The 27,211-nt window shown below is 48.1% G+C and overlaps 1 protein-coding gene across 2 annotated transcripts; it reads right to left on the reverse strand.

The window, feature by feature from the left end:
* Positions 1 to 2,488: 2,488 nt before the first annotated feature.
* KLHL23 (kelch like family member 23) lies at positions 2,489 to 26,890 on the reverse strand. Of its 2 annotated transcripts, none has more exons than XM_077272750.1 (4): positions 26,753 to 26,890; positions 24,693 to 25,907; positions 5,932 to 6,084; positions 2,489 to 4,665 (listed from the first exon to the last, which is right to left on the reverse strand). In XM_077272750.1, the coding sequence occupies exons 2-4, from the start codon at positions 25,903 to 25,905 to the stop codon at positions 4,355 to 4,357; spliced, it is 1,677 nt and encodes a 558-aa protein (XP_077128865.1). In that variant the 5' UTR covers positions 25,906 to 25,907; positions 26,753 to 26,890; the 3' UTR covers positions 2,489 to 4,354. The 2 variants fall into 2 exon arrangements, with proteins under 2 accessions (XP_077128865.1, XP_077128864.1); XM_077272749.1 differs by having other exon boundaries at positions 2,495 to 4,665; positions 26,713 to 26,883.
* Positions 26,891 to 27,211: the final 321 nt, after the last annotated feature.

Genomic DNA, 27,211 nt, shown 5'->3' on the forward strand with positions numbered 1-27,211 from the left:
GGCACACGGGAGAGCTCTGAAGGGAAGGAGCACTGTTTTCCTTTTTCAACGCAGAATTGGCTGGAATTCAGATCGGATGCCATGTCCCGTTTGGAGAGCCCCTGATGTGCCTAAACAGTGGAAACCCCCCAATTATAACTGAAACCCTAATCCAAACACACCTCTTACCCTAATCCCAACAGTAACCCTAACCACTCCTCTAACCCAGACACACCCAACCCTATTCCCAACCGTAAATGTAATCCAAACCCTAACCCTATCTTTAGCCCCAACCCTAACTGTAGCCCCAACCCTAGCCCCAGCCCTAACCCTAGCAATAACCCTAGCCCTATCACTAACACTAACCCTAGCCCCAACCCTAACCCTAGCCCTAATTCTAGTCCTAACTCTAGCCCTAACCCTAATGGGAAAATGGAAATACATTTTTTAATTTTTTTATTTTTCCCTAACTAAGGGGGTGATGAAGGGGGGTTTGATTTTCTTTTATAGCGGGTTTTTTAGCGGATTTTTATGATTGGCAGCCGTCACACACTGAAAGACGCTTTTCATTGCAAAAAATATTTTTTGTATTACCACATTTTGAGAGCTGTAATTTTTCCATACTTGAGTCCACAGAGTCATGTGAGATCTTGTTTTTTGCGGGACGAGTTGACGTTTTTATTGGTAACATTTTCGGACACGTGACATTTTTTGATCGCTTTTTATTCCGATTTTTGTGAGGCAGAGTGATCAAAAACCAGCTATTCATGAATTTCTTTTGGGGGAGGCGTTTATACCGTTCCGTGTTTGGTAAAATTGATAAAGCAGTTTTATTCGTCGGGTCAGTACGATTACAGCGATATCTCATTTATATCATTTTTTTTATGTTTTGGCGCTTTTATACGATAAAAACTATTTTATAGAAAAAATAATTATTTTGGTATCGCTTTATTCTCAGGACTATAACTTTTTATTTTTTTGCTGATGATGCTGTATTGCGGCTCATTTTTTGCGGGACAAGATGACGTTTTCAGCGGTACCATGGTTATTTATATCAGTCTTTATGATCGCGTGTTATTCCACTTTTTGTTCGGCGGTATGATAATAAAGCGTTGTTTTTTGCCTCTTTTTTTTTTTTCTTACGGTGTTTACTGAAGGGGTTAACTAGTGGGGCATTTTTATAGGTTGGGTCGTTACGGACGCGGCGATACTAAATATGTGTACTTTTATTGTTTTTTTTAATTTTATTTAGCTAAAGAAATGTATTTATGGGAATAATATATATATTTTTTTTTCTTTATTTAGGATATTTTTTTTATTTTTTTTTTACACACGTGGGGATTTTTTTTTTAACTTTTTTACTTTGTCCCAGGGGGGGACATTACAGATCATTGATCTGACAGTGTGCACAGCACTCTGCCAGATCTGCGATCTGCTGTGCAGGGCTGCAGGCTTACCAGCGCCTGCTCTGAGCAGGCACTCGGTAAGCCACCTCCCTCCCTGCAGGACCAGGATGCCGCAGCCATCTTGGATCCGGGACCTGCGGCGAGGAGGGAGGTAGGAGACCCTCGGAGCAACGCAAGTGTGAACATAGCCTAACCGAGTCTTCAGCACTCTTGATATGTTCGAGTCCCCCGTAGTTTGGATGCCTCCATCTATGGTCTCCAATACTGGTCCCCAAACCGTATCTCTCCAGATGTTTCACAAAACTACAAGCCCCCAAGTTGTACGGTTACAACTCATAGCGCGCCGCTGTACCCGTGCTCTCCAGCTCTTGGTTCCCCACAAGTGACTGTAAAACTACAACTTGGCGCCGCAGCCCTCATCTATAGTCCCCAGCAATGATCTCCTGCCACTGCATCGGATTTGCAAAACCATCTCTCCCCAGGGTGGCCACAATTCCTAGCATAACTAATCGGTGGCTATCAAGGCAAGCTACAAGTTGTAGTTCTAGAAAGCCACAGGTTAAAGAGCAGTAATCTAGGGCAGGGGTCCCCAACCTTTCTTAACTTGGGAGCCACATTCTGTTTCACAGATGGACACATCTTATGCAAAGAGATGATGGAAGTCCTCTGTGTGCTGTGCCCCATTGAAGGTTATAATTCCCGGCCTTTCCCTTTATAAAGTAAAATTACAAAGCAAGCCCCTTCATAAAGTCACAATGGCCCCAGTGCCCCCTTAACAAAGATCAGTGTATTGAGTACCCCTCAAAAAGTAATAATACCGCATTGGAGCCCCAAAAAGTAATAATGCCTAAGTGCCCTCTTAGAGGCAATTATTAATGCCCCGAGTGCCCCCAAAAAATGAAAGTGCGCACCAGTTTAAAAGTAAAAATGATCGTCTCCCTCCCCAAAAAAATCTATACTTTCTTAAATTCTAGAAAGATAGACCTATCATCAGAGTCTTCTTTCAGTGTCCAAGCGCAGTTGTAGCAGAGCAGTGACCCGTGGCCTAAAAGTCGATTATTGATGGAGCAGGTACCAATTATTTGATTAGGTTCCCCACATTACCACTTTATGCATTTGATCTTTTATTAGATCGTCATTTATAATGACAAAGAGCAACATTAAAAAATGAATACATATATACATGTCATTTCAATATGTACAGCTACTCATACAAAGAAAAAAAATTATAGCAAAAACATTTGTGCTTTAAAAAGGTTTTGTCACTTGCTAAAAACAAACAAACTGTATACCTTGTAAAAATGCATGATTTCCCCTGATTCTGCAGCTCTTTTCCATTTTGACCTGGCTCGCTCCAATGCAGAGATTTTTACATTTGTTGCCTTTGGAGTGCAGTATGTGAAATCTCTGCTTGTAGTGCAACTGGAAGTTTCTTCAGAGTCTCCTCTGGGGCGTGCGCTTTCACATCTGACTCCCACACACAGCCAATCGCACTGATGTGTTATGATTGGTTGCATCTAGGAGGAAAAGATTAAAGCGCACACCCCCAGAGAAGACTGAAGAAACATCCAGTTGAACTACAAGTAGAGATTTCACATACTGCGCTCCAAAAGAAACAAATGTGAATATTTCTGCAATGGAACGTTGCATTGCAAAATAGAAAAGAGCAGCAGAATCGGGGGAGCTCAGGGATTTTTTTCCAAGGTATTTCATGCAGATTTTTTGAGTAAGTAACAAGTTCTCTTTCAGTTACAGTAATATTTTATTCCATATAACTTGCTAACATGCCATTGATTTAATATTAAACATTAAAAAAATCACATTTTTAATTGAAAGTTGTGCTCCAAAAACAGAGAGAGAAAAAAAAAAGGAATTCTAAATAAATTCCTAAGTACCAAATTATCAGCTTCCCGACATAGGACGTACTTTTACGTTGGGGGTGGCCTTATGGAGCACTCCATATGGGGCAGGTGACAATACTGTAAAGTACAACAGTATATAGTACAAGTGATCAAATGATCGCAAGTTCAAGTCCTCTAAGGATGTGGCTAAAAAAAAATTTTAAAAAGTAATTTTAAAAAATCACATAGGTTTTGATCACCCCTTTTTCACAATCTTAAAAAAAATATAAGAAAAGTACATTTGGCATCGCAGCATAAAAAAAATCCAATCTAAATGCTGTAAAGAAAAAAATGAATGAAGCATCAAGTTTTTCTTAAATCTGCCATACGGTTCCAGAGACGTGGGCCTTTTTATTTAGTGCTAATTTTTATGATCTTTGAGCAATCTAAAGGCAAAAAATATTGCTGTATATAGTAAACATCACGGTCTCCTTTGAAGCCCATGCAACAGGCTAGGTTTCAACGGAGCTTTGTGATAGCAGGCATGGTGGTCTATAACAGACCCTCAGCAGACACAGCAAGAATGGCTGTGACACGCAGCCATTTGACTTGTGTGGTGCGGGCTCAGCTTGTGAGCCCGCACCATACACCCGCTCCCAACTTGCACTGTACATGTACGATGGATATCAGGAACGAATTGGGGCTAAGAATTAGGCAGTGTATATAATTAGGCCACCCCACTTTTCTGTTGCGTCACCCCCCCATTGTCTGAGAAGGTGAAGAAAGTGTCTAAAATACATAAATATTGTGGATGTCATTAAAGAAAGGCGTTTTATTTTTTGGAGGGTTTTTACCATGCAAATAGAATTCAATTTGCCAAATGTTTCATCCTTTATTGATCATCTAAATAATGGAAACCTCTACGTGCACGGCTGACTTGTGAGCGACCAAAACTGTTCAGGCAGTTAATGTGGGCGAGTTTGGCAAAATGCAAAAATTTGATGCAAGGCGCCAGGATGACATAATGCCACTTGGTATATTTGACTAATAATCTATAAAAAGTTGAACCCCATGTACCTGAGCCGACGTCCTAAATAATACAGTAATGTAACAGGACACTGCATGTTCCTATACGTTATAGACACAGACGCACCCGTGGGACCGCATGGGGCTGGGAAGGTTTCCCAGTAGCTCCCACTTATCGGCCTCGGGGTTGTACTTCTCGATGCTCTGCAGGTAGGTGCCTTTAGACCAGGAGTAGCCGCCGGTGATGTATAGAAATCCATTCATGACGACTGCGCCACACTCCATCCTCCGCTCCATGGTTGGCGCCAGCTCCACCCACTGATCGCTGTCAAGATCGTAGCAGTCAGTGGTCGTAGTCTGTCCTCCGACCAGGTAAAGCTTATTGTGCAGTGTGATGGAGCACAGCCCATACTCTGGGGAAGACACAAAGACATTTCCATAGGTAAAATATTATCATGCTATACATCAAATTTAACCATTCACTGGACGGCAAATTTCTATTACTGACTTTTTCCAACATAGCTTTGATTTTCCAGCGTTCACTGGTAAAAAAAAAAATAAAAATGACCTGACTACATGATTCTCTGAGTCAGTATGATTATGGCAATACCAAACTTGCATGTTTATTTTGCCAATTTAAAAAAATCTGAAAAAAATAAAATAAAATTGGTTTGTGCCGGAATTTTCAGAGACACATAATTTTTCTTTTTCTGGATAGCACTCATATCTGCAATAGTGAAAGGGACCAAGAATTGATTGTTGAGACGTGTCCAATTTTGATAAGAGCGTCTTATAAAAATCAGCAATGCGAACAACTCCGTCAAATACCCAGATTACAATTCTTAAGTATTTAACTTTTTCTCTTTTTTAAGCAAAAAACAAAAGGTTAGAAAAACATTTAAATGTTTTTTATTTTTGTCAAATATGAAATATTTCAAGGTGATCACTATTTAATACATACTAGTGATGAGCGAACTTATATGTACCCCTTTTTCTTCATTTTTGTGGTCTACTATTGGTACGTAGAGGTTGATCCCTTTTTATACGGGTGGTGCCCTCCAAAAAAATCGTATTTTCGTATTTTTCTATCCTACCTGCGGCTGTAGAGCTAAATAATATTTTTTGAAAACCTGAGATATCGTAGAATAGGTGATAAAACTGTGATTGCTAGAAAGTCAGCCACTTAACCCCTACACATTGCAAAAACGGGGGTCAAAAAGTCCCCGGTGTGAATGCACAAAACCGATCCAGTCTCATACTTGACTTTGGCTTCTGTCATAGGCATTGAAAATCCACGTCAGACTGGCTGTATTTGTGACAGGTTCCCTGCCTTATATGAAAATGACATTGTCTCAATTCGATAATTACACAGCCACTTTCACATATCTTTTCAAAGTAAGTACACTGGCCTCATCAGGTGTGACAGATCTGAATAAAGTATGCAGTTTGTATCCTGAAATTTAGTGACTGATCCGCTTTAAAATGGATTTTCTGGCAGAGATAGGATTGGATGCACTTTGTTAATCTTTTTTTTTTTCATACCAACCTCACCAACTACTGGTCATGCAAGGATTCATTTACATCGGTGAGTTTTTTTCTGGTTTGCATGTCTTTGTGCAGGTAAATACGGCAGTATTATTTATTATGACATATCCCCAGGAGTAAAATGTTCTCTTTACCTGGATGTGGACAGACTGATAAGATGCTCCATTCATTAATATCAGATTGGAAGCTCTGAATTTTATCGTAAGTACAACTTCCTCTGTATCCATAATGCCCTCCGCTGACGTAGATCACCTCGCGCAGCACACAGGCGGTAGCGTTCCCAACACCTATCATAGGGATCACATATCATAATAAATAAATCTGCACGGAAGAGTATGTGTTTTTCAGTGAAAAATCTGGATTAAAAAAAGACAAAATGTAAAAATCTGCAACTGTTTATAAACAAATTATGCAAGAGAAAAATTGTACCTCTTTACCAATACCTTATCACACAGGTTTCATACATTTTGTTTTGTATTAGTGGCTCGTTACAGTCAAATATTAACAATGAAGTGATTGCGCTTCCATCTGTCAGCCTCATTGCATATAACAGGCTGTTAAATAGTTACTGTTTTTTCATTAAACTTTGCAAAAATCAACCTTTTCCCACATATCATGCTTCAAACATAAAGATACCAAATGTACATTTTTGGTGAAGAATCAACAAGTGGAACACAATTGTGAAGTTGAACGAAATTTATCGGGAGACACACCAAACATGTGGAAGAAGGTGCTATGATCAGATGAATCCAAAATTGAACTTTTTGGTAACAATGCCAAACGATATGTTTGGTGTAAAGGCAACACAGCTCATCACCCTGAACACACCATCCCCACTGTCAAACGTGGTGGCAGCATCATGGTTTGGGCCTGCTTTTCTTCAGCAGGGACAGGGAAGATGGTTAAAATGGATGGGAAGATGGATGGAGCCAAATACAGGACCATTCTTGAAGAAAACCTGTTGGAGTCTGCAAGACATTGATCCCAAACATAAAACAAAATCTACAATGGAATGGTTCACAAATAAACGTATCCAGGTGTTAGAATGGCCAAGTCAGAGTCCAGACCTCAATCCAATCGAGAATCTGTGGAAAGAGCTGAAAACTGCTGTTCACAAACGATCTCCATCAAACCTCACTGAGCTCGAGCTGTTTGCCAAGGAGGAATGGGCAAGAATTTCAGTCTCTTGATGTACAAAACTGATAGACATACCCCAAGCGACTTGTAGCTGTAATCGCAGCAAAAGGTGGTGCAACAAAGTATTAAGTTAAAGGGGTCGAATAATATTGCACGCCCCATTTTTCAGTTTTTGAATTTCCACAAAAATTTAAAATAACCAATAAATTTCGTTCAACTTCACAATTGTGTTCCACTTGTTGTTGATTCTTCAACAAAAAGTTACATTTGGTATCTTTATGTCTGAAGCATGATATGTGGGAAAAGGTTGAAAAGTTCCAGTTGGCCGAATACTTTTGCAAGGCGCTGTATCTTATCAGAGAAGTTTGCTTCTTTCTCCACTTATGTGCCACTTTTTCTCCTCCCTCCTAAACTCATTATTTACATTGAAAAATTGCTACTCTGTTTTTTTGGCAAAGAAAATAATAGGAGGATCTCCCCAGTTCACTAGGGGATTAAATTGTAACTGTGTATTAAAGTCTGGGAGAGAAGACAGTGAAAGCACAGGCAAAAAGAGACTGATAGATCTACTCAAGCTTCTTGAATGTGATTTAGCATGTTTCATTGCAGGATTCACAGCTACACTGCTCAGTACTGCTGAATAATGTCCTCCATGCTGCTGTTGCTTTTGAACATGTGCTCCATAGAAACAGGAGAACAGGAATCCCTTATGTGTGTGTGTGTGTGCCTGTTCCCTAGGGGATTAGGTTATAACTGCCTATTAAAGGGAATCTGTCACTTTCATTCCCCTCCCCCCCGGGACATATTTTACCTATTAATATGGGCATACAGGTAATAGAAACGTTACACTAATCCTACCTGTATGTCTCATATTAATGGTTTTGTTGCTGGGAAATGTTATATTCTGTCTTTATGTTAATGATTTCTTCCAGGGTCCAGGGCGTGCGGTGTCTGTAAGAAATCCCTGCCTCCTGTCCTTATTGTAATACAACCCCCTCCCATGCACATCAGTTACATCCCCAGAATCCTGTGCCTGCACCCCGTGCCCCCTCAGAAATACATACCTCATCCTCCCTTCTGTGGGGCTGCATTCAGGGATCTTCTGTACAGGCGCGGGCGAGTCATTGTGACCTCTGGTGTGCGCGCCGATAATATGCTCTCCCCACTTCTTCCCTGCACAGTCATTGCTAGCAACCACATGTACATGTCAATGACCATGCAGGGACGAACTGAGGAGAACATCTTATCGGAGCGCACACCGGGGGTCACTGGAGCAGAATTTGCCGGCTTCTGAGCAGAAGATCCCTGAATGCAGCACCCACAGAAGGGAGGATGAGGTATGTATTTCTGAGGGAGTGCAGGGCGCAGGCTTCTGGGGCCATAACGGACGCTGATGGGAGGGGGGTAGTATTACAATGAGGACAGGAGGCAGTGATTTCTTACAGACACCGCACACTCCAGAGCCTGGAAGAAATCATTAACATAAAGAAAGAATATAACATTTCTTAGCAACAAGAGGATTAATATGAGGCATACAGGTAGGACTAGTGTAACATTTCTATCACCTGTATGCCCATGTTAATAGGTCATATACCTAATGGAGGGGGACAGATTCCCTTTAACGTCTGTGCAGATGGGAGTGGTAGCACAGTCAAAGAATAGGCAAAAAGAAAGAGACCGATAGATCAATTCAAGCTTCTTGAACGTGATGTAGCTCGCTTCATTGCAGGATTCACAGCTACACTGCTCAGTTCTGATGAATAATTTCCTCCATGGTGCTGCTGCTTTTGAACATGTGCTACATAGAAACAGGAGAGCAGGAATCCATTTTGTATGTGTGTGCTGTGTATGATGCCATAGTCTGAAAAAAAAATCACCTATGGTGACACTTATAACTTTAAAGGGGATGTCCACTACTCTGACAACCCTTTCTCAATTACTATATTTCTCAATGTAAATTAAAAACAGCCTGTACTCATCTCCAATGCCAGCGCCTTTACAGCAGTGTCAGCGTTGGGTTGTCCGTGGTTTGCGTGACGTTATGTCACGTGAGCCCTGCAGCCAATCAGAGGCCGCTAATGGTCCGCTTCACTCTCACTTCCTTTGGATGAAACTGACATCCAGAAGAAGTGAGAACTGCTGCTGCTTTTTGACTTGTTCAGGATGTCAGTTATTTGTCATAACAATGTCACGGGAGACCCATCACCGACATCTCTGGACCGGCGCCAGCACAGGCTGTTTTTATTTTACATGAGGGAATACAGTAATTGAGAAAGGGTTGTCTGTGTGGTGAACAACCCCTTGAGTGATTGCATTCATTTTTTTTTTTTTTTTAATATTTCAACAGTATTGTCCAAATGTGGTGTGAACCTAACCTTATTAACCATTAACACGACCAGTATGACAGTCACAGTGGTGTGTTAGCATAACCAAAGCTGGAAAAAATGGCGATTAAGAGTGCCGTAATAAAAGTATACTGCGGCTAACATGAGTCACTAAAAGACTTTATCTACATGGCATCTGTGTTACGTAAATCCAGTGTAGAAGTGACACAGTAAACTGAATGTCTTTTTTTTAACTTAAAAAATGAATGCATACCTCCCAACCGTCCCGATTTCAGCGTGACAGTCCCGCTTTGGCACCGGGGTCCCGCTGTCCCGCTTCGGGCATTTAAAATCCCGAATTTGCGGCCGCCGGTGAAGCCCCGCCCACTTCCGGGACGTAGAGAGAGCCCGATTAGTACCCGCTGTTCGTTCCGTTCCCTGGGACTGCGTTGTAGCCACGCCCCCTTGAGTTGCCTCACCGCCCGCCTCCGGCTTCCTCCTCAACTATAGACGTGGGCGGACTCTGAGGACAGAGCGGCAGCACCCGGACTGGTTTCTGGCACGGGGGCAGAGTTGTGAGACACTCCGTGTCTGTGTGACCGCGGGAGCAGCGAGCGGATCTCCAGACTGTAAGTGAATGTATGTGTCTCTCCCCCTCTCCATGCAGCGCTGCCCTGCTGCGGTTACAGCAGAGACTCTGACAGCATAGGAGGACTGACAAACTAAACTTTGTCTCCCCATGGTGCGCGCACCCCGCTCCCACTCTCCCCCTGGTACCCATCCATCGGATTCTCCACCAACCTGGTGCAGCACCCCTTACATTCTATGGGGGCTGCCACCTGCCTGCGTTACATTCTATGGGGGCTGCCACCTGCCTGCGTTACATTCTATGGGGGCTGCCACCTGCCTGCGTTACATTCTATGGGGGCTGCCACCTGCCTGCGTTACATTCTATGGGGGCTGTGCAGCATTATATTCTATGGGGCTGTGCTGTATTACATTCTATGGGGACTGAGCTGTAATGCTGGATACAGCAGTCAGCGGCGCAGCTGGATGACACCATTCAGCGCCGTGGGAGTGGAAGCTGCCGGCTGCTGCGAGGGAGCGCGGTGAAAGGTGTTTGTGTGTACTGATGGAGAAGGCAATGATGGGGGTGGGGTAACCATGTGTGGCCATTATACTGCACCCAGCATTGTGTGGGGCCATTATACTGTACCCAGCATTGTGTGGCCATTATACTATACCCAGCATCGTGTGGGGCCATTATACTGTACAAAGCATCATGTGGCGCCATTATACTGTATGGACCATCACGTGGGGCAAGTATACTGTACGCAGCATCATGTGGGGCCATTATACAGTATGGAGCATAATGTGGCCAATGGCCATTGTACAGTATGGAGCGTCGTGTGTGGCCATATTTTTTTGTTCATAATTATTGTTAACGAAACATTGTGATCAGAAGTGCTAAATGGGTGTGGTTGGGGCGTGGCTAGTTGTGAAATGGGTGTGGCCTAAAATTTGCCGCGGCGCGCTATGACTTTGTCCCTCTTTCCCTTCCCCTAAAGTTGGGAGGTATGTGAATGTCACACGGATTATAAAAAAAAATGCCTGAAAATAAAGAAAAGAAGTATGCAAAAAGGGATCACCTAAGATAATTAATATTTATTGTGCAGGAAAAAAGAAACATTAAAAACGCTCAAAAAGCCGAATGTCTATTATCACATAAACCCATGATAACTAGTGTTGAGCATTCCGATACCGCAAGTATCGGGTATCGGCCGATACTTGCGGTATCGGAATTCCGATACCGGGATTCCGATACTTGCCGCGTATCGGATACCGGAATCGGAAGTTCCAAGATTCAAAATTCAGAAACTCAGCCAATGAGAATGATTCCAAGTGTGGGCACATCCTGTTTAGCATGGAGGGCATGAAACTACTGGCAAGGCTGTGATTGGCTGCTGAAATGATGTCATGATGCAGTTTAAAAGTCGCTGGCGCCATTTTCCGATCACTCTGCTGTGAATTCAGTTAGTGACAGGACGCTGTTTGCTGACTGAGGGACAGTTTAGAGATAGCGATTTGCTTCTTTGTGCTTTCCAAAGGCTAATTTAGCAACCGCTGTGTTCACCTACTATTCACCTTGCTTTTGCCTTGTAGCGCTGTTTTCACAGCGATCTGCAGGGTCTGTGTGTGTGTGTATGTGAGTGCAGCCCACTCTCTAGTCTGAGTGCAGCCACATAGGCCATCCATAGCTGGTTGCATTCAGTTCAGGGAGGGTGGTTCATTGCCTCATACTGTTCTTTTTTTTTTTTTTTTTTTTTCAAGTAGTGTAGTCTGCTGCTAATTTATTTAAAAAAATCCTATTAGTGTCTTTCCACCCGTCTCCAGCTAACTTGTGGAAAAACACTACATAGGATAACGTAGAGGAGGGTTTTTGGGCCTTGCAGCGCCGTTTACGGCTGTCTGCACGGTCTCCGTGTGACTGCAGCTCGCCCTGTAGTCTGTGAGCAGCCGTAGCCTGGTTGTCTGCAGCTCAGGGTTGTTCACTGCGTCATACCGCCAAATCAATTTTAATTTTTTTTCAAGTAGTGTAGTCTGCTGCTAATTAATTTAAAAAAATCCTATTAGTGTCTTTCCACCCGTCTCCAGCTAATTTGTGGAAAAACACTACATAGGATAACGTAGAGGAGGGTTTTTGGGCCTTGCAGCGCCGTTTACGGCTGTCTGCACGGTCTCAGTGTGACTGCAGCTCTCTCTGTTGTCAGTTCAGCCCCCAAAAAAGAAATAAATAATAAAGTTCACCAAACACACCAGTTACACCACTTTACATTTGTGTAGGCCACATTAGCTCATATTAAAGTCTAGTCCACACTTTAGAAAATTAGTGTTTCTTATACCTGTTAGGAGGAGTTGCTCAGGAATAAGCACACAAAGCCGTTAGTACTTTTCTGCTTATCTTTATCAGTCAACCAAGATGAAGAAGGCAGTGAGTAAGGCACGTGGGCGTGGGCGTGGGCGCGGAGCAGGGAGGGGACGTGGGGATTCTGTGCCTGCTACGGGCACCGGTGACTCATCAGCACCCACTTTCACCAGGCAACAGTCGTTCATGCGCAGCTTTGTGTCAGAGCGCCGTACACCGCTGCTGCGTGAAGAACAAATTGAAGCCGTTGTCGGATGGATGGCAGCTAATGCATCAACTTCCATTAGTGCCACATCCTCTCAGACACAGAGCACTGGAGAGCAGCCATCTGTCTCTTCACCACCTGCCAAATTGCCCAGGCAGACAGAGAGCCCAGGACAGGAGCCGTCTCTACTTCTGTTCTCTGAATCTCTTGGATTGGAAACAGGGGGCCAGCCAAGCAGCATTGGAGAAATGGAAGAAGAGGCAGGGTGCAGTGATGCCCAACAGCTTTTTCTGTCTTCCTCTGAAGAGGCGGGTGGGCCAGTGGCTCCGGTCACCACCTCGCAGGCCGCATCAGCTGATGATGACACTCAGGTGCCACTTACTGGTGCGTGCTCTGCTGCTGAGACTACCCAGGAGGAGCAGTTGGGGGCAGAGGGTAGTGTAGATGATGAGGTCCTCGACCCATCTTGGCGTGAGGGACAGGAAGGTGGTGGGAGCAGCTCTGAGGAAGAGATTCCCCGTACGGCCCAAAGAGGGAGAGGGAGGGGGAAGACTGCGGATCCTGCAGCCTCCGCTTTGGCACCCGTTAGGAGCATGTCTCTTCCAAAAGCCAAAAAGGGCGCTCCCAAGACTTGCAGTGCCTGGTCCTTTTTTGACACAGTTGCAGATGACATTTGCTATGTCAGATGCAACGTGTGTCATCAAAAAGTCAAAAGAGGTCGAAATGTCAGCAGCCTCAATACCTCCAACATGTGGAAACATGTGCGCACCAGGCACCCGGCGTTGTTAGAAAAACACACTGAAGAGGTAGGCCAACCAACAGCGGCAGCTACCACCTCTTCAGCTCGTGTTGCCTCTTCCTCTAGCTCACACGCAGCTGGTTCGGCTTCCTCCCAGGATCGCCGTGGAAGAACCTCTGGCCCTGTTGTCCAGAGACCCGCTGTAATTCCACCCGCAGCACCACTTTCCCAGTCATCCACACACTCCCAGCCCAGTCTACAGCCATCGGTAGTACAGGCATGGGAGAAAAGGCGGCCTTTCTCGTCAAACCACCCACGAGCACAGGCTCTGACTGCAGGCATTGCCAAACTTCTGTCACTGGAAATGCTGTCATTCAGGCTGGTGGAGACTGACAGCTTCCGTGACTTGATGTCATTGGCAGTCCCACAGTACAATGTGCCCAGCCGCTTTTACTTCAGCAGGCAAGCCGTCCCTGCCCTGCACAAGCATGTGGAGGGACACATAAAACACGCGCTACTGAACGCCGTCAGTAGCAAGGTCCACCTCACCACCGATGCGTGGACCAGTCAACATGGACAGGGGCGATACCTTTCCCTCACTGCCCATTGGATTAATGTCATTGAGCCGGGTACAGACCGTGCGAGTGGCGCAGGACGTGTCCTGCCCACTCCAAGGATTGCAGGAATCCATTCTGTACGCATTGACTCCTCCTCTTACACCAGTTCCTCAGAATCATCGCTGCAGGAGCCGTCACAGTCCACCTCCACATGGACCCGTGATGAACGTGTACCTGTTACGACCGACATGAGCACAGCCGTGGCCAAACGTCAACAGGCCGTGTTGAAATTAATTTTTGGGGGGAATCGTAGCCACACAGCGCAGGAGCTCTGGAATGCCATCAAGCAGGAGAGCGATGTGTGGTTTGTGCCAGCGAATCTACAGCCAGGCATGGTAGTGTGTGATAATGGCCGAAATCTGGTGGCAGCTCTGGGCCTCGGCAACCTCACTCACATCCCATGTCTGGCACATGTGCTCAATTTGGTCGTGCAGAGCTTTTTGAGGGACTATCCGGATCTTGATGCACTGCTGCACAAGGTCCGCCTAGAGTGTGCTCACTTGCGGCGTTCCAGCACGGCAAAAGCGCGCATTGCGGCTCTGCAGCGCCGACACCGCCTGCCGGAACATCGCATCATATGTGACCTACCTACCAGGTGGAATTCCACGTTACATATGTTGGAGCGGTTGTGTGAGCAGCAGCAAGCTGTAATGGAGTACCAGCTGCTTCAGGCGCAAAGAAGTCGCACTCAGCGCCGTACAGACTTCACAACCACAGAGTGGGCCACTATGAATGACGTCTGCCAGGTTTTGCGTCCCTTTGATTATTCCACGCGGATGGCGAGTGCAGATGATGCACTAGTCAGCATGACTGTCCCCCTTATCTGCCTGCTTGAAAAATCACTGCAAGCGCTAAGGGATGATGTTGTGGAAGAGGTGGAGGATGAGGATTCACCATTTCCATCATCTTCTGGACAGTCAGCGCCACGTGGTTCCTCACAAACGCTTAGGCAGGGGACAGTTTGTGAGGAGGATGAGGAGGAGTCAATGGAGGAGGAAGACGTCCGTCCAGAGGAGGGAGTTACCGAATTGTCCAGTACTCAGTGTGTACAGCGAGGGTGGGGTGATGACGAGCGGGCAGAGATCACGCCTCCAGCAGGGGACAGCGTTTCTTGGGCAGTTGGCAGTCTGCAGCACATGGTGGATTACATGCTGCAGTGCCTGAGAAACGACCGCCGCATCGCCCACATTCTCAACATGTCTGATTATTGGGTGTTCACCCTCCTCGATCCTCGCTACCGGGACAACGTAGAAAGCCTCATCACACCGTTGAACCGTGAGCGAAAAATGCGGGAGTACCAAGACACACTGGTCAATTCCATCATCTTCTCCATTCCAACTGAGAGAAGTGCTGCTAGTGCATTCCAAAGCAGCTCAGTGCGTCCAGGCAGTGGTGGAGGCTCTGCACAAAGAGGGAGCAGAAGCAGTGCCTCTGCCCAAGGCAAGACCAGTATGGCCCAACTGTGGCACAGTTTTCTGTGCCCCCCACAAAAGTCTACACCATCACAGACGGCTCCAGTCAGCAGGAGACAACGGTTCCGTCAGATGGTGACAGACTACATGTCTTGCCCTCTTGCTGTACTCCCAGACGGCTCTTCCCCTTTCAAGTTTTGGGTCTCAAAGCTGGATACATGGCCAGAGCTAAGCCAGTATGCATTGGAGGTGCTGTCTTGCCCTGCGGCCAGTGTATTATCGGAACGTGTCTTTAGTGCTGCAGGTGGTGTACTAACTGACCGTCGCATGCGACTATCCTCCGATAACGTTGACCGGCTTACTTTCCTGAAAATGAACAAGGCCTGGATCTCGCAGGAATTTGCCACTCCTCCTCCTGATTAAATAATTAGGTCACTGTATACGTTATCCAGGTCTCCTGTTGTGTTCATCTTTCTACCACCTGAACTTAAATTCCTGTGCTCTAACACCGCCAGTTGAGGCTCAGAAGTGCCGTCTGCACAGTCAAAACATACGACCCAGTGTTATTGGGTTTCAGTAACGTCAGCTGATCCCCAGCTGTGTAGCCGGCAATGTGTCATGCGACCGCCACGCTGACACAACAACTGAAATGTAAGGGAATCTGTCCCCCCCCCCCAAGGCGTTTGTTACTGAAAGAGCCACCTTGTGCAGCAGTAATGCTGCACAAGGAAAAGGTAGCTATTTTTGTTTAGCTCCTTGCACACGCAGAACTTAACACTTATAAAATGTGTCCCCTGCAACCGTAAAACCGTCCCGGAGGTGGGACTTTCCTTCGTAATGTGACGCAGCACAGCCGTCATTCCTACCCCCCCGGCGCCGCGCACCGGCTCCTCAGCGTTGTTTTATTCCGTCCCGGAGCCTGCGCTGTTATGTTATCCCGTGGCCAGGCACACTTAGCGCTGCCCGTCTTCTGGCATCATTTGGTGTCAGGATGGCTGCGCCTGTGCGGCCGCGCTGGCAGAGAGCCCGCCTCGCAGTGTCTTCTGATTTAATCCCACTGGGGGCCTGGGATCCATGGACATGCGCAGTGCATATCTGAACCTCCACCTCTCACTCATTTCCCTATGGCTTCTTCAGACTGTTCGGTGTCAGCTGGTCCCTAATAGCATGCCACGGCCGTGACACCGCACAGTCTTAAGAAGCCGTAGGGAGGGGAGTGAGAGGCGAGGATATGCACTGCGCATGGCCATGGATCCCAGGCCCCCAGTGGGATTAAATCAGAAGACACTGCGAGGCGGGCTCTCTGCCAGCGCGGCCGCACAGGCGCAGCCAGCCTGACACCAAATGATGTCAGAAGATGGGCAGCGCTAAGTGTGCCTGGCCACGGGATAACATAACAGCGCAGGCTCCGGGACGGAATAAAACAACGCTGAGGAGCCGGTGCGCGGCGCCGGGGGGGTAGGAATGACGGCTGTGCTGCGTCACATTACGAAGGAAAGTCCCACCTCCGGGACGGTTTTACGGTTGCAGGGGACACATTTTATAAGTGTTTAGTTCTGCGTGTGCAAGGAGCATGATGAAAAGAGCCACCTTTTCCTTTTGCATCTTTTGTGCTGCACAAGCTGGCTCTTTCAGCTACAAACGCCTTGGGGGGGGGTTAAAGGTTCCCTTTCGACTTTCTCAGGCTTCGGCCTACATTGTGTTCCTCTGCTTTTCCACCTGTCCCTGGGCTCCAACACCGCCAGTTGCCGTCCAGAAGTGCTGTACGCACAGTCAACAGTCCCTCCTCTGTTATTGGGGTTCAGTAACGTCAGCTGTTCCCCTGCTGTGTGTGTGGCAATCCCTCCTACCTCCTCCAACCTCCTCCTCCTCCTCCACCTGTCCCTGGGCTCCAACACCGCCAGTTGCCGTCCAGAAGTGCTGTACGCACAGTCAACAGTCCCTCCTCTGTTATTGGGGTTCAGTAACGTCAGCTGTTCCCCTGCTGTGTGTGTGGCAATCCCTCCTACCTCCTCCAACCTCCTCCAACCTCCTCCTCCTCCTCCACCTGTCCCTGGGCTCCAACACCGCCAGTTGCCGTCCAGAAGTGCTGTACGCACAGTCAACAGTCCCTCCTCTGTTATTGGGGTTCAGTAACGTCAGCTGTTCCCCTGCTGTGTGTGTGGCAATCCCTCCTACCTCCTCCAACCTCCTCCAACCTCCTCCTCCTCCTCCACCTGTCCCTGGGCTCCAACACCGCCAGTTGCCGTCCAGAAGTGCTGTACGCACAGTCAACAGTCCCTCCTCTGTTATTGGGGTTCAGTAACGTCAGCTGTTCCCCTGCTGTGTGTGTGGCAATCCCTCCTACCTCCTCCAACCTCCTCCAACCTCCTCCTCCTCCTCCACCTGTCCCTGGGCTCCAACACCGCCAGTTGCCGTCCAGAAGTGCTGTACGCACAGTCAACAGTCCCTCCTCTGTTATTGGGGTTCAGTAACGTCAGCTGTTCCCCTGCTGTGTGTGTGGCAATCCCTCCTACCTCCTCCAACCTCCTCCAACCTCCTCCTCCTCCTCCACCTGTCCCTGGGCTCCAACACCGCCAGTTGCCGTCCAGAAGTGCTGTACGCACAGTCAACAGTCCCTCCTCTGTTATTGGGGTTCAGTAACGTCAGCTGTTCCCCTGCTGTGTGTGTGGCAATCCCTCCTACCTCCTCCAACCTCCTCCAACCTCCTCCTCCTCCTCCACCTGTCCCTGGGCTCCAACACCGCCAGTTGCCGTCCAGAAGTGCTGTACGCACAGTCAACAGTCCCTCCTCTGTTATTGGGGTTCAGTAACGTCAGCTGTTCCCCTGCTGTGTGTGTGGCAATCCCTCCTACCTCCTCCAACCTCCTCCAACCTCCTCCTCCTCCTCCACCTGTCCCTGGGCTCCAACACCGCCAGTTGCCGTCCAGAAGTGCTGTACGCACAGTCAACAGTCCCTCCTCTGTTATTGGGGTTCAGTAACGTCAGCTGTTCCCCTGCTGTGTGTGTGGCAATCCCTCCTACCTCCTCCAACCTCCTCCTCCTCCTCCACCTGTCCCTGGGCTCCAACACCGCCAGTTGCCGTCCAGAAGTGCTGTACGCACAGAGCCAAACACCTCGCCAATGTGTTAGTGGGGTTCAGCACCGCCAGCTGTTCCCCTGCTGTGTATACGGCAACGTGTACTGCGACCGCCACGCAGTCACAACAAGTTTACTTTAAGGGAACCTGTCCCCCCCCCCCCCCCCAGGCGTTTGTTACTGAAGGAGCCACCTTGTGCAGCAGTAATGATGCAAAGGGAAAAAGTGCCTCTTTTCGTGGTGCTCCTTGCACATGCGGAACCTAACAGTTATGAAATGTGTCCCCTCACAGCGTAAAACCGTCCGGTAGGTGGAACTTTCCTTTGTCGTGTGACGCAGCACAGCCATCATTTTTACCCCCTTGGCGCCGTGCGCCGCCTCCTCAGCGTTGTTTGAATCTGTCCCGGAGCCTGCGCTGTTAGGTTAGCCCTTGGCCATGCACACATGTTGCGGTGCCCGTCTTCTGACATCATTTGGTGTCAGGCTGGCTGCGCCTGTGCGGGTGCGCTGGCCGAGATCCCGCCTCGCAGTGTCGTCTAATGTAATCCCACCGCGGGCCTGTGATCCGTGCCCGTGCGCAGTGCATATCCTCGCCTCTCACTCCCCTCCCTACGGCTTCTTCAGACTGTGCGATGTCAGCTGGTCCCTAATAGCATGCCACGGCCGTGACACCGCACAGTCTGAAAAAGCCGTAGGGAGGGGAGTGAGAGGCGAGGATATGCACTGCGCACGGGCACGGATCACAGGCCCGCGGTGGGATTACATTAGACGACACTGCGAGGCGGGATCTCGGCCAGCGCACCCGCACAGGCGCAGCCAGCCTGACACCAAATGATGTCAGAAGACGGGCACCGCAACATGTGTGCATGGCCAAGGGCTAACCTAACAGCGCAGGCTCCGGGACAGATTCAAACAACGCTGAGGAGGCGGCGCACGGCGCCAAGGGGGTAAAAATGATGGCTGTGCTGCGTCACACGACAAAGGAAAGTTCCACCTACCGGACGGTTTTACGCTGTGAGGGGACACATTTCATAACTGTTAGGTTCCGCATGTGCAAGGAGCATAATTAAAAGAGCTAAGTTTACCTTTTCCAGCATTAGTGCTGTACACAATGGCTCTTTCAGCTACAAACGCCTGGGGGGGGGGGGGTTAAAGGTTTCCTTTCAACTTGCTCGAGTGCAGGCTTCGGCCTACACTCCGCTCCCCCTGCTCCTCCTACTGACCCTGGGCTCTAACACCGCCAGTTGGGGCCCGGTACTGCTAGCTGCACAGAGAAAAACACCAGCCAATGTGTCAGTGGGGTTCAGCACCGCCAGCTGTTCCCCTGCTGTGCAGCCGGCATCGTGTCCTGCAACTGCCACGCAGGCACAACAGACCCAAAAGCTGCCGCCAGTGCAGGCTTCGGCCTACACTCTGCTCCATCTCCTCCTCCTGCTGACCCCGGGCTCCAACACCGCCAGTTGGGGCCCGGTACTGCTAGCTGCACAGAGAAAAACACCAGCCAATGTGTCAGTGGGGTCCAGCACCGCCAGCTGTTCCCCTGCTGTGCAGCCGGCATCGTGTCCTGCAAAAGCCACGCAGACACAAGAACTGAAATTGAAGGGAACCTGTCCCCCCTCCCCCAGGCGTTTTTACGTTATCCAGCCACCTTGTACAGCGGTAATGCTGCATGTGTGCAAGGTGGCTCAGAAACGTATTCTCCTCGCACATGTGGAACTGAAAACACGTCTGCAATGTGTCCTCTGTGTGACCATTTAACCGTCCCGGTGGTGTGACTTTCCTTTGTAATGACACGCTGCAACCCCCTTGGTAGCGCTGCCCGTCTTCTGGCATCATTGTTTGGCTGGCTGCGCCTCTGCGGCCGCCCTGACCCACACAACGCCCCTCGGTGTCTTATTTATTGGGACTGCGAGGGTGTGATTGATGGGCAGGATCAGTGCATCAGTTCGCCTGTCCCTCCTCTCCTTCCGCCTTCTTCGGACTGTGCGGCTTCATGGCCGTGGCATGCGATAAGGGATCAGATGACGCCGCACAGTCTGAAGCGGGTGTAAGGACCCGAGTGTGAGAGGCCAACATATGTGCTGCGCCAGGCCCTGAATCCCAGCCCCGCAGTGTTTTTACAATGTTAAGACACTGCGGGGCTGGGATTCATGGTCATCGCGAACCGCACCGGCCGACATTAAATGATGTCAGAAGATGGGCAGCGCTAACAGCGCTAGGCCAGGGGATAACACGACAGCGCAGACTCCTGTACAGCAAATAACAACGCTCAGGAGGCTGCACCCAGCACCAAGGTGGGATTCTTGACATCTGTGCTGCGTCTCATTACAAAGGGAACTCGCGCCTCCAACACAGTTTGACTGTATAAAGGGCTAAATGTTATACGTGTTTCATTCAGCGTGTGCAAGGAGCGAAATTAAAAGAGCAACCTTTGACTTGTGCAGCACTACTGCTGCATAAGCTGTGGCTCTTCTACTTTCTAACCCCTGAGGGGGGGTTAAAGGTTACCTTTGAAATTGGTTCAAGTAGGCTTCGGCCTACACTCTGCTCCCCCTGCAGAGCCCGGGCTCCAACACCGCTAGTTGCTGTCCGGAAGTGCTGGCTGCACAGAGCCAAACACCTCGCCAATGTGTCAGTGGGGTCCAGCACCGCCAGCTGTTCCCCTGCTGTGTAGCCGGCAACGTGTCCTGCGACCGCCACGCAGACACAACAGACCCAAAGCTGCCGCCAGTGCAGGCTTCGGCCTACACTCCCCTCCCCCTGCTCCTGCTCCTCCTCCTCCTGCTGACCCTGGGCTCTAACAAACCGCCAGTTGGGGCCCAGATGTGCTAGCTGCACAGAGAAAAACACCAGCCAATGTGTCAGTGGGGTCCAGCACCGCCAGCTGTTCCCCTGCTGTGCAGCCGGCAACGTGTCCTGCAAAAGCCACGCAGACACAAGAACTGAAATTGAAGGGAACCTGTCCCCCCTCCCCCAGGCGTTTTTACGTTATCCAGCCACCTTGTACAGCGGTAATGCTGCATGTGTGCAAGGTGGCTCAGAAACGTATTCTCCTCGCACATGTGGAACTGAAAACACGTCTGCAATGTGTCCTCTATGTGACCATTTAACCGTCCCGGTGGTGTGACTTTCCTTTGTAATGACACGCTGCAACCCCCTTGGTAGCGCTGCCCGTCTTCTGGCATCATTGTTTGGCTGGCTGCGCCTCTGCGGCCGCCCTGACCCACACAACGCCCCTCGGTGTCTTATTTATTGGGACTGCGAGGGTGTGATTGATGGGCAGGATCAGTGCATCAGTTCGCCTGTCCCTCCTCTCCTTCCGCCTTCTTCGGACTGTGCGGCTTCATGGCCGTGGCATGCGATAAGGGATCAGATGACGCCGCACAGTCTGAAGCGGGTGTAAGGACCCGAGTGTGAGAGGCCAACATATGTGCTGCGCCAGGCCCTGAATCCCAGCCCCGCAGTGTTTTTACAATGTTAAGACACTGCGGGGCTGGGATTCATGGTCATCGCGAACCGCACCGGCCGACATTAAATGATGTCAGAAGATGGGCAGCGCTAACAGCGCTAGGCCAGGGGATAACACGACAGCGCAGACTCCTGTACAGCAAATAACAACGCTCAGGAGGCTGCACCCAGCACCAAGGTGGGATTCTTGACATCTGTGCTGCGTCTCATTACAAAGGGAACTCGCGCCTCCAACACAGTTTGACTGTATAAAGGGCTAAATGTTATACGTGTTTCATTCAGCGTGTGCAAGGAGCGAAATTAAAAGAGCAACCTTTGTCTTGTGCAGCACTACTGCTGCATAAGCTGTGGCTCTTCTACTTTGTAACCCCTGAGGGGGGGTTAAAGGTTACCTTTAAAATTGGTTCAATTAGGCTTCGGCCTACACTCTGCTCCACCTGCAGAGCCCGGGCTCCAACACCGCTAGTTGCTGTCCGGAAGTGCTGGCTGCACAGAGCCAAACACCTCGCCAATGTGTCAGTGGGGTCCAGCACCGCCAGCTGTTCCCCTGCTGTGTAGCCGGCAACGTGTCCTGCGACCGCCACGCAGACACAACAGACCCAAAGCTGCCGCCAGTGCAGGCTTCGGCCTACACTCCCCTCCCCCTGCTCCTGCTCCTCCTCCTCCTGCTGACCCTGGGCTCTAACAAACCGCCAGTTGGGGCCCAGATGTGCTAGCTGCACAGAGAAAAACACCAGCCAATGTGTCAGTGGGGTCCAGCACCGCCAGCTGTTCCCCTGCTGTGCAGCCGGCAACGTGTCCTGCAAAAGCCACGCAGACACTTGCTCTTGGACCTTCTGCTCCCCATCCTGGTTCCAGTACCGTCAGCTGGTTCCGGGCAGAGCCTTTGGCTTAGGTGCCTCCCTTTAGTATCCGAGTTCCACCAACGTCAGGTGGTCCTTGGTAGTGCTTTCAGGCACGGGTACCTCCTGCTTAGTAACCGGGTTCCAGTAACGTCAGCTGGTCCTCGGTAGTTCCATTGGCTCTTGGACCTTCGGCTACCCATCCGGGTTCCAGCACCGTCAGCTGGTTCTCGGCAGTGTCTTTTGCTCTTGTACCTTCTGCTCCCCATCCTGGTTCCAGTACCGTCAGCTGGTTCCGGGCAGAGCCTTTGGCTTAGGTGCCTCCCTCTGGGTATCTGAGTTCCACCAACGTCAGGTGGTCCTTGGTAGTGCTTTCAGCACAGGTACCTCCTGCTTAGTAACCGGGTTCCAGTAACGTCAGCTGGTCCTCGGTCGTTCCATTGGCTCTTGGACCTTCGGGTAGCCATCCGAGTTCCAGTTCCATCAGCTGGTTCTCGGCATTTTCTCAGCCTTCTTGTACCTTCTGCTACATTTCCAAGTTCAAGAGACTAAACACGATGACCCGGAAGACCACCCCTAAGATGACGACGACACCAGAGACGACAACCACCGTGATGACGACGACCCTGGAGACGATGACCCTGAAGACCACCCCGATGACGACGACCCCGGAGACCACCCCGATGACGACGACCCCGGAGACGACGACCCTGGAGACGACGACGACCTGGAAGACCGAGAAGCAGAAGAACAAGAGGCTGCAGAACAAAGAGCAGAAGGACATTAAGCATAACACAAAATATCAGAGCAAAAAATATTATGTAAATTATAAGCAGAAGAAGACTAAGCAGTGTATGGGGGTGAGTCCGTTCCTCCTCGTGGTGCCCCTGGATAAAGCCTGATGCTGCAGGCCAAACTGAACGCGGACAAATGTAACTGTTTTGTGACAGGCAGAACGGAAGGTGTAATCTTCAAACTTTTATAGATAACAACTACGGGAATGCCTGTCACAAATAAGAATATGATGAAGAAGTAGAATATGATGAAGATAATAGTAAACTAAAAACAATATGAACAATGTAACCCAAAAAATAATAGGTAGAAGATGAAGAAGAAGATGAATAAGGTGAAGAAGTTGATGTCAAAGAAGCTGATGATGAGGATAATTAAGAAGAAAGCGTGGGAGAAGTAAAAAAAAAGGTGAAGGGCGTGGAAGCAGTGAAACATCAATATCTGACATTAAAAAAAAAAATAACATAGTCAAATTCTTTCTAACGCCGAACGTCATAAAAAAAAACGCAAAATCCTGCTATTCTATTACATTGGGCTAAACCTCTGTGCCTTTAATATCTCCGCCACGTCCCCCAATACATCCTACATTATTCTTAGTTGTTTTCCTTCATGTAGAATGAACCTACAAGTGTATAAAGGGTTTATTTTAATTCCGATATTTTCGTCCCATTGACTTGCATTGGGATCGGGTATCGGTATCGGATTAGATCCGATACTTTGACGGTATCGGCCGATACTTTCCGATACCGATACTTTCCGATATCGGAAGGTATCGCTCAACACTAATGATAACGTTTAATTTTAATTCTACCCTATTATACAATCACATACTGTAGGAGACCAATAGCAAAAAGTTGGTGAAGGTAATTAAATAAGAAAGTGCTTAGTGCGAATCATTAATTATTTTACATGATCCTTTTTTGCATCCGTCTGTTTATTTTATTTTTATTTGGTTGATCCCTTTACATAGGCTGGTGCCCTCTCTTACCCAGGATTAAAAAAAAAATGGGTACACACATAATCATGCTTGGACTGGCCCACAGGAGAACAGGAGAATCCTCTGGTGGGCCACCATGAGCAGTACTTGGCACAATATATTTCGATCACTATGTACAGACAGAGGCGGCATCTTATCCATTAATCAATCTACCCAGGTCATTGGTATATAGATTTATGATTGAGGATAATGTCACATTTATATGTAGTTGAAAAGTGGGGCCCTGGAGTTGTTTACTGGTGGGCCCTTGGCACTCCAGTCCGACACTGCACATAACATACAGATGAAATATCAAGATGGATGATTTTTCGCTTTTTTTGTTCTGAATGCTCTACAATACTGTGTGCACATGAACTTACCTTTAATCATGTTTGCAATGGAAAACCAAGCCTTTTTTAATGGATCATAAAATTCCGCTTCTTGGGCAGGAGCACCTTTTCTGTAACCACCTAAAGCATAAACGCAACCACCCAGGGTGACGGAGCAGTGGTAGTACCTTGCGTGGAGCATAGGACATCCCTCCGTCCATTCATCGCTCTCGGTATTATAAATCCACACGGTGTTCAGTGCCTCAATGTTATCTGTCCTGTATCCACCAGTGATATATATGTGGGGTCCGAGACTGGTAGCACTGTAGCTCTCTCTGGTGTGATCAGGCATGTCTGCCCCCTGGATCCAGTGGTTGCTTTCAGGATCCCAGATGTGCACTTCGGATAAGGGATGCCAGTAGTAGCCACCAACTACAAACATATTAGCTGTTGATCTTTTGGGCATGTCTTGTGATTTGGTCCTTAAAGCATAATAGAGCAAAGACTGGATCTTATTTTCGTTGAGTAAGTGCTTCTTGTGCAGCTCCAAAGAGGTCCTGAGATAATTTTCATCTACATCAACTTTAATACAGTTCAGTAGTTCATAAATACGTTGAAGCCGAGTCCTGGAATCGTGAGCAATCCATCTGATCAGAGGTTGGAGAAGAGCCTCAATTGTCCACACGTTGAGGTTCTTCTGGGAGAAGACGTAGAGCAGCTTCTCAAAACCAATGTCCACAAACTCATCTTGAGTCCAAACTTCTTGAAACCTGGAAACAATGATTCTTCTAGATTCCTTTTCCAAAGCCGGACACACATGAAATTCAGCAAAAGAATGCATTCCTAAACAGTTGTCCACATCCAGATGTCGCACCAGGAACTGTTCACAAGCCTCTTTGACCGAGACGAAGTGGAGCTGGTCTGCAGCTTGCAGAAGGCATTGGACATTCTTGGTTGTGATCTTGATCTGTGCGGTGTATGTATAGTTCAGTAACGCTTCCAAGATGGAGTGATCAATACCAGACAACTTGATCTGATTGTTGGACTTTTCCTTCATATCAGCTGTAAACATCACCTTAAAGTAGTGGCTACACGCGGCCAAAGCAGCCTTATGGCACTGGAAGATCTTACCGGAGGAGCTCATCAAGGTGACATCGGTGAATAGGCCTTCTTTATAAAATGTCCTAAACGAGTCAAGGAAATCAACATGGTGGGTCGGGTCGTTGTATAAAAGGCAGTAATCTTCAAGATCCCTTTGTGACATGGCTGTAAAATAATAGGACAAGGAAGAAAAGTCACTATAAAGGGAATGGCAATACACAAACTTTTATCTGTGACACTTAACACCAGGATATATCGGTGAACGCCAGTGAAGGAGGAACCATTGTGTGGAAGTGTATATGTTACAAGGTTACACAGTAGCAATGCCTCGGAGTACAAAGACACGTGTGATACAGTATATTCCGGATACATTACCGCCCTTGTTTATGAAGCCTACAGAATAATCGGATTCAGCCTCGAGGAGTTTCTTCCTAATGGGTTAAGCTTCAATCAGCAGAAGACATCACTCAACAGCATCTTGTATTTACCCAACTATTTCCCAAAATAATACTCCCCACCCCCCATCCTGCAGATTACCGCATGTCATAGGGATAACCACCACAATCAAATGCTATTGTGTGGGCAGCCGCAGCCTCCTGTGCCGCCATCTGCGGTTGTGTTATTGTAAATAAAGCCCACGGATGGAAGATACGACGGCAAACCTATTACCATCGATGCCTCCTCTCATCCACTACTGGGATTAGCTGGGAGCTGTCAGCCTTAGGATAAATTCACCTCCCTCCATCATTATCTATGGCACAGAGCAACACAAGCATGCAAAGCCAAAATCCACTCAATAACTTCCTATCTACAGGGTCTATGGGCCAAGAGGTAATAAGATCCCCCAAACAATGCCGTCATCCCATTCACTCCTGTGCATTTCATTCCAACCCTTTGTCTTTGCATTGTCAATGGATTCAGCAGTGATCAGCCATGCAGGACACATCTGTGAGGAGGATGCACCACATACCTGCCTCTCCATTACCACTTGTCATTGGAGCTTTGTTTACCTGCAGAGCTCTAGCGTGGGCTGCGAAGTGTTAATGGCTTGTCAGCTGCCTGGCTTTTGCAGTGTTTCCCAGGCTGATGCCATTGGATACAGCGCCTCCTTGTTGACCATCTTTGGCATCAGCTGCACACAGGGATTTGGAATTGTAGAGAGTTGCTTTGCAGAGGGGAGGGAAATGGCACATCCTATTTTGGTGTATCCCAGCTGCTCCCCATCCCCTGCAAGAATACACAGTATCCCTCTTCCCATCCCCTGCCAAAGGTCACTGGGGCTGTCTGACACAGCCGATGATACACTGTCACAAACCTGCACCACTGTGTAATACTACTTCATAGTATTTGTAATGTTACCGCTATCTATATTGTTATATTACTAATGACGTACATATAAATTACTGATTGTGTTCTGTATTGTTGATGTTAATTATATTAGAACAATGATTACATAAAATATCTAAATA

Source organism: Ranitomeya variabilis, chromosome 7 (genome assembly GCF_051348905.1).
Source record: "Ranitomeya variabilis isolate aRanVar5 chromosome 7, aRanVar5.hap1, whole genome shotgun sequence".
Lineage (NCBI taxonomy): Eukaryota > Metazoa > Chordata > Amphibia > Anura > Dendrobatidae > Ranitomeya > Ranitomeya variabilis.